The sequence below is a fragment of the Astyanax mexicanus genome, chromosome 16 (assembly GCF_023375975.1).
Source record: "Astyanax mexicanus isolate ESR-SI-001 chromosome 16, AstMex3_surface, whole genome shotgun sequence".
NCBI classification, from domain to species: Eukaryota; Metazoa; Chordata; class Actinopteri; order Characiformes; family Acestrorhamphidae; genus Astyanax; species Astyanax mexicanus.
The window spans coordinates 8,187,293-8,197,500 of record NC_064423.1 but is presented as its reverse complement, the minus strand read 5'-3'; the positions used below and the strand labels follow the sequence as shown (position 1 = coordinate 8,197,500).

Below are 10,208 nucleotides of genomic sequence, written 5' to 3'. Positions count from 1 at the left end.
CTATAGGCATCATGATATCAATACTGGTCATATTGTCCAGCTCCAACAATAGCCATAGTGCTGTATTATGGGTTCAGATATTTGGAATGTCCTTAATAATTTTACTGTTGATATATCTGACACTGTATATGTAAATGAGCTCTGTTCTGATTGGCTGACCTGCTTTATTTAGTGTTTAGAGGGCTGTGTACAGTATGTCTGACAGTTCTATGTTTTCATGTGTTGCCGCAGCGATCTCGATGTGTATGGCGGATCAGTTTCGCTGTGCGTCGGGACGGTGTGTGCGGTTGTCATGGCGATGTGATGGTGAGGATGACTGCTCTGATGGCAGTGATGAAGAAGGCTGTGAAAAGACAGGTAACGCCAAACACACACACACACAACTCATCACACCACCAGGGCCCTCATTTATAAAGCTCAGTGTGAAATCTTGAATTAAAGTGTGTGCCCAAAAATTCAGCTATATAAAACTGTGTACACGCACATCTGAACACTGTTTCCTTAAAACCTGTTCAGCTGAAACAGCCCAGTGTTCTGCCTTTATACCGCCCACATTTACCCATATACAGTGGTAAGAAAAAGTTTGGGCACCCCTGATAATTTTCATGATTTTTTTATAAATCATTGGTTTTTCGGATCTGCAATTTCAGTTAAGTATATCATATAGCAGAAGAACACAGTGATATTTGAGAAGTAAAATGAAGTTTATGTGAAGTGTCCAATAATTCTTTATACAAAATTAGGCAGGTTCGTAAACAACCAATAATTTATAAAGGAAAATCCTCTTCAAATCAATCATTTGATCAAATCAAATGCTCAGAGGTGCCCAAACATTTTCACACTACTGTATGGTTCATGCAAATCAATTAACGAACACTTCCCCATCCATTCCTCACTGGAATAATGGAGAAAGGAAAGGCAAAGAAGGGAAATCTTGAAGAATGTAAAGCCCATAAAGGTTTATTATTATCTTTTGCCCTTAATTTGTTCATACAGTAAGAATAGTAGTACTGATAATGCTAATAATAACAACAATAAAAATAACAGTAATACTAGTAGTACCAATAATATCAATAATAATGGAAATGATAATAAGCTTTTTTTTATAAGCTGTTTGTATCACACCCTTTTAAAGGAGTTTAAAAGTATAAGGAACAATTAAAAATACAAATAAAGTTGAGACAAGCTTGTGCATAAATAATACTTCAATTAAAGTACAATAAGATGCAATAAGCATTTTACTTTATTTTACTTAACTTTAAACATGCAGGAAAACATATTTAATAGCACGTTTTACACAGTTTACACAAGTGAGTGATAATCTTCCTTAATCCTTCCTTGACTTTCTTTTCATAGTCTTGGTTTATGTGGTATGAACACATGATGCATGAGGATGTTTGTGCATTTATGTGCTGCTAATTCCCTCTCTTTCTGCTGTGTTATATGGAAGCACACATAGCTTAAACCAAATTTTCTTTATAAATCAAAGTTTCTGAGTGAGATGTTGCACACGCACATTTCAGGCCTGTGTTTGTGAGTAAGTTCCCTTAATAAATGAAGCCCCTGGAGAGCCCTGCCAGTCAGGTTTTTGGATATGAAGGGCCCTAAAGAATATCGCTTGTGATCAACATGGTGAAAATAATGCTGATCGAGGCTAACAATTACCTGCAAATGCTAATATCACAGTAGCAATTCTAAGCGAAGCCAGTGGCTAGCATGGTATTGAGGCTAATTACGCTGTTGCGATGATAATGGGTATTAGAAATTACAGTAATAACAGAGCTGGGTCTCTTGCCTCTAGTCACTGAAGCATTAGTAGCCTAATTATTGTGAGTAATCCTAATTTTAAACTTTAATGAACAGTCATTTTTAATATTTGTATTTCTGTTATTCAGGAGCTCCTCCTTGTGCGTCTGATCAGTTCCTGTGTGGAAACAGACGCTGCATCGGTCAGCGCAAAGTGTGTAATGAAGTAAACGACTGTGGAGACGGAACAGATGAACATCCACACCAAGACTGCCGTGAGTAGACACACACACACACACAAAGACACTGATTTGTCACTGAACTGCTCCTTTAAGTAAGTAGCATCTTCTAGATCAGGGGTGCCCAAACTTTTTTTTGTTGGGGGCCAGAAGGAGAAATATATTTGAAGTCACGGGCCACACTCTGTAATTAAACAAAAAATTAAATATACCACTTTAAATAATACTTTTTTTCTGGTTATTTAATTTACACACCATTTTACTTGACTTACTATCTTTATCTTTGACAGTGTTGTGTAAACTAAGATTTTTCAAATTGATGTTTAATTTCATGATGTCTCTTAATATTAAACTTTTAGACTCTTTGGCCCGTTTTCTGCGCTAGAAATGCGCACCCTCTCTGCTTTTAGACTCTTTGGTCCGTTTTTCTGAGCTAGAAATGCGCACCCTCTCTGCTTTTAGACTCTTTGGCCTGATTTTCCGCAATAAAAATTTGCACCCTCTCCGCTTTTAGACTCTTTTGCCCCGTTTTTCTGCACTAGAAATGCGCATCCTCTCCGCTTTTAGACTCTTTGACCCGTTTTTCTGCGATAGAAACGCGCATCCTCTCCGCTTTTAGACTCTTTGGCCCGTTTCTGACACCTAACGTTCAAACTTTGAATCTCATATTATAAAAACCTGCTTAACAGCGGGCAACTTTCATTCTATTTCTAAAATACCTCGCGGGCCGCTCCACAAAGGGAAACGGGCCGCAGGCCGTAGTTTGGACACCCCTGTCCTAGATCCTCTGTAGAATTTTTCAGTTCATTAAGCATCAGGATCTGTTCCACACAGGAGGAGGTGTGTTAGACTTTTCTTCTCTGTTTGGGTTTTTGTGGTGTAAAATAAAGCAATGCAGCTCCAGAGTGACGGTGCATTTTCACTGCTCCGTCACGACAACGCACAGCGACGGATCCTATTCATTTTCAATGGGAAGAGCCGCCTCCGTCAGACGCAGTCGCGCGGTGCATCATGGGTCCGATGCGTCAAGAGCGGGGGATGCATTGCGATGCGGTAAAAGTTGAGCCGAGCTAAACTTTATGCAAATGAATCCGTCCAACGCGATGCTTCTATCCAATCAGAGAGCAGGTGTTGGTTTGATACGTGTCTGCAGAAAAAATGTATTTCCACTTTCAAGCGTCCAGAGAAGCCTGGAAGAGAAGTTTCAGACTTTCCTGCTTCACATATTAAAACCCTGCTGATTTACAGGGACTCTGATCACAGTAATACAGCATGGAGAGAGGCTGCAGAGATTGTTGGGGTCTCTAGTGGTTTTTAAAATATTAATATATAATTTAATTGGATAGGTTTGCTTTTGTTAGCCTATATTCTGCTCACTAGACAGTGTAATAAAGCTCAATCGAACATTTACATTTATTAATAAACATTTATATTTTTTTAATTTATAGGAAATTATAACAGCTTATATAAAAGCATTTAAATGTATTGGAACGATTTAATTGGACGACGCAGAGAGCGCCTTTGTCACGCCCACATGCAACCAGTTGGAGGGGACAGTGCGAACATGTGCGTTGACGCGACAGAGCAGTGTAAATGCACTGTGAGAGGAGTGAGCTGCAGTCCAGCGCTTCCAACCATCAAACACGTCAACCTGAACCCTGAAACAAGAATCAGCTAAATGTTGATGAATATGGAGTATATAGACCCATAAAAAAACAATAGTTAATAATAAGCAGTGAATATAACCTGTCTTCTTTGTGTGTATGTGTGTGTGTGTGTGTGTGTGTGTAGGTCCCAGGTCCACTGAAGGGAACTGCAACGTGGGTAACGGCGGCTGCTCTCAGAAGTGTTTGATGAGCCGCGGTTTAGTGCAGTGCTCCTGCCACACTGGATACAAACTCTCAGACGATGGAAAAACCTGCCAAGGTGAGAGAGAGTGAGAGAGAGAGAGAAAGAAAACTTAACATTAGGGATTTTTTAGGTATATATGAATTGTTCATATATATGTCATAACTGATGAATTGTTGTTCTTTTTTTTTTAATTAATAATTTAATTTATTAATGCTTTGGCAATACTGTAATTAACAATGGTCATGCCAATGAAGCTTCTTTGAATTGAATTGAAAATTCAGAGAGAGAAACGAAGGGAAACTGGCATTTTGGGTAAAATATTTTTTTGTTTAAATTTATCAGTGACAAGCCATATGTCATGTGACCAGTGGTGGATTAGGGTTTTCGGTGACCCCCTGCTACACTTTGAATGAGCCGCCCTTCCCAAACACTTTCACACTCAAAAAAAAATAATGCTATTTATATTAATGACATCAATCACGGAAAAATAGTTTAAGTATATTATTGTATTAATCACAACAATATTTTGTTATTAATCATAATTAAAATAATGTTTTTCTTAAGGCATATCTCTGGGTAGCTTTGATCATTTTTAAATTAAAATTAGAAAGAGGAGAGGGAACTGAGAAGTTATATTTTTGCTGTTACAGTGCTTGTGTGTGTGTGTGTGTGTGTGTGTGTGTGTGTGTGTGTTTCCGGGTTGCGGTGGCAGGCACTCAGGTTCCAGTCTGACTGAAGCTGTTCCAGTAACAGCAGCGATCCTTCCTTCTTTCTTTACTTTCCTTTATCCTATCTTTCTTCTCTTCACCCTCTGTTCAGTCCGGCTGGAATGTGCCTGGTCTCACCACAGTGGAATCCTGGCACACTGTACACGGCTTCTGTAGACATGTGTTTCTCTGTGTGTGTGTGTGTGTGTGTGCATTGCGGTGTGTGTGCACAAAAAAAACTGATCAAAACATTGAAGGATCTGTATCTCATCAGTCAGTGTGTATAACTAACCATAACATTATGAACACCCCCTTGTTTCTACACACGTCCATTTTCTCAGCTCCACTTATCATACACGACTCTCTGGAGTTCTATAATAATTACAGACTGTAGTTTTGTATATTTTTCTCTGTATACTTTATTATTATTCTCCTCATTTCACTCTGTTCTTCAATACTCAAAACTCCACAGAAGAGAAAAGCTTTTATTATTATTATTATTATTATTATTATTATTATTATTATTATTATTATTATTATTATTATTATTTGGGTGGTGAGTTGGTTATTCTCAGTATTGCAGTGATTAGTAGTGATTAGCATGGTGGTGGTGTATGAGGTGTTAGTGTGTGTTGAGCTGGTGGTACAGTAAGTGGATCAGATACAGCAGTGATTAGCACTGATTAGCATGGTGGTGGTGTATGAGGTGTTAGTGTGTGTTGAGCTGGTGGTACAGTGAGTGGATCAGATACTGCAGTGATTAGCACTGATTAGCATGGTGGTGGTATATGAGGTGTTAGTGTGTGTTGAGCTGGTACAGTGAGTGGATCTGATACAGCAGTGCTGCTGGAGTTTTTAAACACTGTGTTGAATCTCTCACTGTCCTCCATTCTATTACACACTCATACTTCAGCTGCTCCACCTTGTAGATAAAGTAAAGTCACAGACTGAATCTGTTGCTGCACAGTTTACAGTGTTTCTCATCCTCTAGTCCTTCATTAGTGCCCACAGGTCTCCGCCCCCCCAAATACTAATAACTGTTCTGTGGTGGTTTTCTCTCTTGTGGGGTTCTGAGTATTGAAGAACAGGGTGAAAGGAAGATAATAATACAGTATACAGAAAAAACAGATACAGAACTACAGTCTGTAATTATTATACAACTACAGAGTGTCCTGTATGATCAGTGCAGCAACAAACTTATTGGGTTTTTGATTCAGTTTATTCAATTGTTAAATATAGTTTTACAGGTATAAACGCTCACTGACAACATACTTTATTAATTTGGGTTTATTCTAATGCTATTCAGAGTTTTACATGCACACATGTGAGTGTATATAGCTATAAAACTCTATATAACATTAAAATGAACCCAAATAAACAAAGTCAGTGGTCAGAGAGTAGGTCTAATGTCTAATGAATGTTTTGTGTGTGTGGGTGGGTGTGTACAGATGTGGACGAGTGTGCGAATGAGGGATACTGCAGTCAGGGCTGCACCAACACTGAGGGGGGGTTCCAGTGCTGGTGTGTTCAAGGCTACGAGCTCCGGCCCGATAAGCGCAGCTGTAAAGCTCTGGGTGAGTAAATAAAGCAAGTTTTCTGATTTAGAACTCAGTTGATTTTGGTTTTCTCTGCTGTCCTTAGATTCCCTTTGATCATGCTCATCTTTTTGATGTGCTGATTCACTGTAATGATTCACTTGAAGTTACTTTGACTCATTTGGATTTATTTTGATTCTTGTTGCTTTGCTTTGCTTTTATTCACACTTTTTTACTTTCGTTATTTAATCTGAATCACTTTGAGTTTTGGTTTATTTTTTTCCCCTTTGATTCTCGTTGACTCATTTATGATTCATTGCTTTTTTCTTTTCTTGTTTTATTTTGATTCACTTTAATTTACTTTTACTTTCTCAGATTTATTTATTTTTCTTTTACATTTATTAATGTAATAATTAACTTTGGGCCTATGTTACACCCTGCAAAAGGCACGTTTTGATGCTCCGTGCTGTCTTACACCCCGTCAACAGTCTACTTTCATGCCTTGTGCCGATGCCGTTAAAATAGCATCAGAGTTTAGGAATAAATCTACACTGATGGGCGTGGTGGTCTGGAAGTGAGGTGTGTTCAATCCTAAATATAATACAGCTGCGCGACCTACAATAGATGTCTTGTCTATAGATAGAAATACGGCCCTTGGAGTAAATTTTAGTTCCCTATTTTACACTTCTACCCCTAAACTTGTTAATTGCTTCGATTCAGGGATCCCAGACTCTCTCTGAAACCCAGCTCTCTGATAGAACCTGGTTCTGATAGACTCAGACTTGGAACATATTTTTGATGGCAAACAGAGCTCTTCTCGCCTTCTCTGTAAGTTCAGCCAAGCCCAAACCTCCTGTGGAGCTGAGCTTTTCCCCAGAGATGTGTATGATTTAAAGTGTTTGATGTTCTTCATTGTAAAGTTGTGGTTCCTCTGATTTTAAGACCTTATTTGAAATTTCATTATTTTAGTTTTTGTTTTTTACTATTAGTTCTCCAGCACTTATAAGATTTCTTGGGAGACCCTCTTTAATATATGACAGCAAGTCTAGATCATCTCCATATGGAAGACACTTGATTTTGGTGCCTCTCAAAGAGAGGCTGGGTAGTGAGTTACACTGCTTCAGTGTTTCAGGGCTCAGACTGCAGCCCTGTGGTTCTCCTCATGTCTGTGGATTTTCACTGCACAGTTACTGTGAGAGTACATTGATTTAATATTACTTTTGATTTAATTTAATCTCTCTTTCTCTCTGTATCTCTGTATTTCTCTCGCTGTGTCTCTCTCTCTCCCTGTCTCTCTTTTTCTCTGTATCTCTCTCTCTCTCTCTGTATCTCTCTCTCTCTCTCTCTCTGTATCTCTCTCTCTCTCTCTCTCTGAATCTTTCTGTATCTATTTCTTTATCTCTGTATCTCTCTCTCTGTATCTCTCTTTTTCTCTATTTAACTCTGTATTTCTCTCTGTGTCTCTCTCTATCTCTCTCTCTCATTCTCTCTTTCTCTTTCTCTGTATCTCTCTCTATATCTCTCTCATGCTCTTTTTCTATATCTTTCTCTCTCTGTCTCTGTCTTTCTCTCTGTGTATCTCTCTCTGTCTCTATCTCTTTCTCGCTGTATTTCTCTCCATCGCTCTCTTTCTTTCTTTATGTATCTCTCCATCTCACTCTCTCTCTGTGTATCTTTCTCTGTATCTCTCTCTCTATCTCTTTCTGTGTATCTCTCTCTGCATCTATCTATCTATCTATCTATCTCTCTGTATCTCTTTCTCTCTTTCTGTATCTCTTTTTCTCTGTGTATCTCTTTCTGTCTCTCTCTTAATCTCTCGGTATCTATTTCTTTATCTCTGTATCTCTCTTTCTCTCTCTGTATCTCTTTCTCTCTGTATCTCTCTCTTTAACTCTGTATCTCTCTCTTTAACTCTGTATCTCTCTCTCTGTAACTCTCATGCTCTTTTTGTATCTCTCTCTCTCTCTGTCTATCTCTGTGTATCTCTCTGTCTCTATGTCTTTCTCACTGTATTTCTCTCCATCTCTCTCTTTCTTTCTCTCTGTATCTCTCTCTTTAACTCTGTATCTCTCTCTCTCTGTAACTCTCATGCTCTTTTTGTATCTCTCTCTCTCTGTCTATCTCTGTGTATCTCTCTGTCTCTATGTCTTTCTCACTGTATTTCTCTCCATCTCTCTCTTTCTTTCTCTATGTATCTCTCCATCTCACTCTCTCTCTGTGGATCTTTCTCTGTATCTCTCTCTGTCTCTATCTCTTTCTGTCTATCTATCTTTCTGTATCTCTTTCTCTCTTTCTGTATCTCTTTTTCTCGGTGTATCTCTTTCTGTCTCTCTCTTAATCTCTCGGTATCTATTTCTTTATCTCTGTATCTCTCTTTCTCTCTCTGTATCTCTTTCTCTCTGTATCTCTCTCTCTCTGTAACTCTCATGCTCTTTTTGTATATCTCTCTCTCTTTGTCGATCTCTCTGTGTATCTCTCTGTCTCTATGTCTTTCTCCCTATATTTCTCTCCATCTCTCTCTTTCTTTCTCTATGTATCTCTCCATCTCACTCTCTCTCTGTGGATCTTTCTCTGTATCTCTCTCTGTCTCTATCTCTTTCTGTGTATCTCTCTCTCTGTATCTCTCTTTCTGTATATATATCTCTCTCTCTCTCAGGTCCGGAGCCGGTGCTGTTGTTTGCGAATCGGATTGATATCCGGCAGGTGTTGCCGCACCGCTCTGAGTACACCCTTCTGCTCAACAATCTGGAGAACGCCATCGCACTCGACTTCCACCACAGCAGAGAGCTGGTGTTCTGGTCGGACGTCACTCTGGACCGAATCATGAAGGCCAACCTGAACGGCAGTAACGTGGAGGAGGTGGTGTCTACTGGACTGGAAAGCCCAGGTACTGAAGCTCTTCTTTACAGTTTCAGGTCCGGTCTAAACTATTCATCTTTCTTTCAGCATAGTGGCAGAAAAACTACTTCAGACTGAGAGGAACCGAGACTCACAGACCCATCCTCCTCTGATCAATACTGTATATCACAGCAAATACAGCAGATAACACTACAAACAACAAGAATAACTCATATATCACATAGATTTATTTATTTACGTATTTAAGTGAGTATCTAATGTGATATGTCTAAATATAAATGTTACATTCATAATTAGAGGCACATATTATTAGATATTTATATAGTGTTCCCTAAACCTCCAGTTGTTTGATAAGTGGATGGAGAAATGTTACATTCAGTGCTAATATTAGATACAGCACATCCAATAATCTAAATGTTTCATCTTATTCCAAGGCAGTAAAGCACAGCACACTTTAGCTAGTCTGTAGAATTGAGTCTGTTGCAGTTTCTGTGTTTTATGGTCCGTGTCCTGAACTTCTTCTCGCTGCCCGGTGCATCTGGACGGCCTCTGTAAAGCTGAAAACATTAAGAATCCCGTCTCTGGAAAGCTGTTCGGGTTTAATAGCCCTTTACCCTGTTTCAGAAATCAGCCACAGATGGAATCACACACGTTATAATGTCGGACACTGGTGTGGTCGTAAAAAAAAAAGAGAAAAAAAAGTCAGTTTTCTGCTGACCTCATGCTGGCTGGAGCGTCCAGCAGCAGTTTTCTCTCAATAAGAGACTGTAAATCCTGCAGCAGCGCCTCAGAGCGATCACTCCTAATGAAAATGCACTTACTTATTCTATTAAAGTATTAAAACTTCACTGAAAAATACATTTTAACACAATTCAGCTTTTTATTACAATTCATAAAGCTCTGCTCTCAATGGAGTAAAAGCAGTAAAGTTGCAGGAATGATTAGAGTGATTCTGATATGAGGATGATGATGATGCTGCTTCTCTACAACACACTGCAAATCGTGAATGATTCACAGAATGCTGTGAATAAAAGTGTACTTATTTTAGACGAGTCATTAGTTATATACAGAGCCATAGAAGTGACTGTAGAGACTAAAGAACTTTAAATTAAAATATTTTACTATTCACTGTCTTTAAATTAACTGCATAAAGTCTGAAAAATAATTTAGCTGTATGTAGTTTATGATATTAAAATCTACTATTGCTACTATTATTAAACATGCTCTTTTTGTATAGTATATGGGCCATTTCTTCAAATGGGTGCCATTTC

General features: G+C 38.6%; 1 protein-coding gene and 1 long non-coding RNA gene across 4 annotated transcripts in view; one reads left to right on the top strand and one right to left on the bottom strand.

The window, feature by feature from the left end:
• LOC125782217 (uncharacterized) overlaps positions 1 to 10,208 on the bottom strand; it is a 530,592-nt gene that overhangs the window by 372,396 nt on the left and 147,988 nt on the right. The gene's annotated exons all lie outside the window — the stretch shown is intronic.
• lrp4 (low density lipoprotein receptor-related protein 4) overlaps positions 1 to 10,208 on the top strand; it is a 166,240-nt gene that overhangs the window by 113,454 nt on the left and 42,578 nt on the right. For all 3 annotated transcript variants that reach the window (XM_049465642.1, XM_049465641.1, XM_049465643.1), the window contains exons 8-12: positions 232 to 357; positions 1,896 to 2,021; positions 3,777 to 3,911; positions 5,992 to 6,117; positions 8,735 to 8,965. In XM_049465642.1, the coding sequence (XP_049321599.1) occupies positions 232 to 357; positions 1,896 to 2,021; positions 3,777 to 3,911; positions 5,992 to 6,117; positions 8,735 to 8,965 (744 nt within the window). The remainder of the gene's footprint in view (positions 1 to 231; positions 358 to 1,895; positions 2,022 to 3,776; positions 3,912 to 5,991; positions 6,118 to 8,734; positions 8,966 to 10,208) is intronic.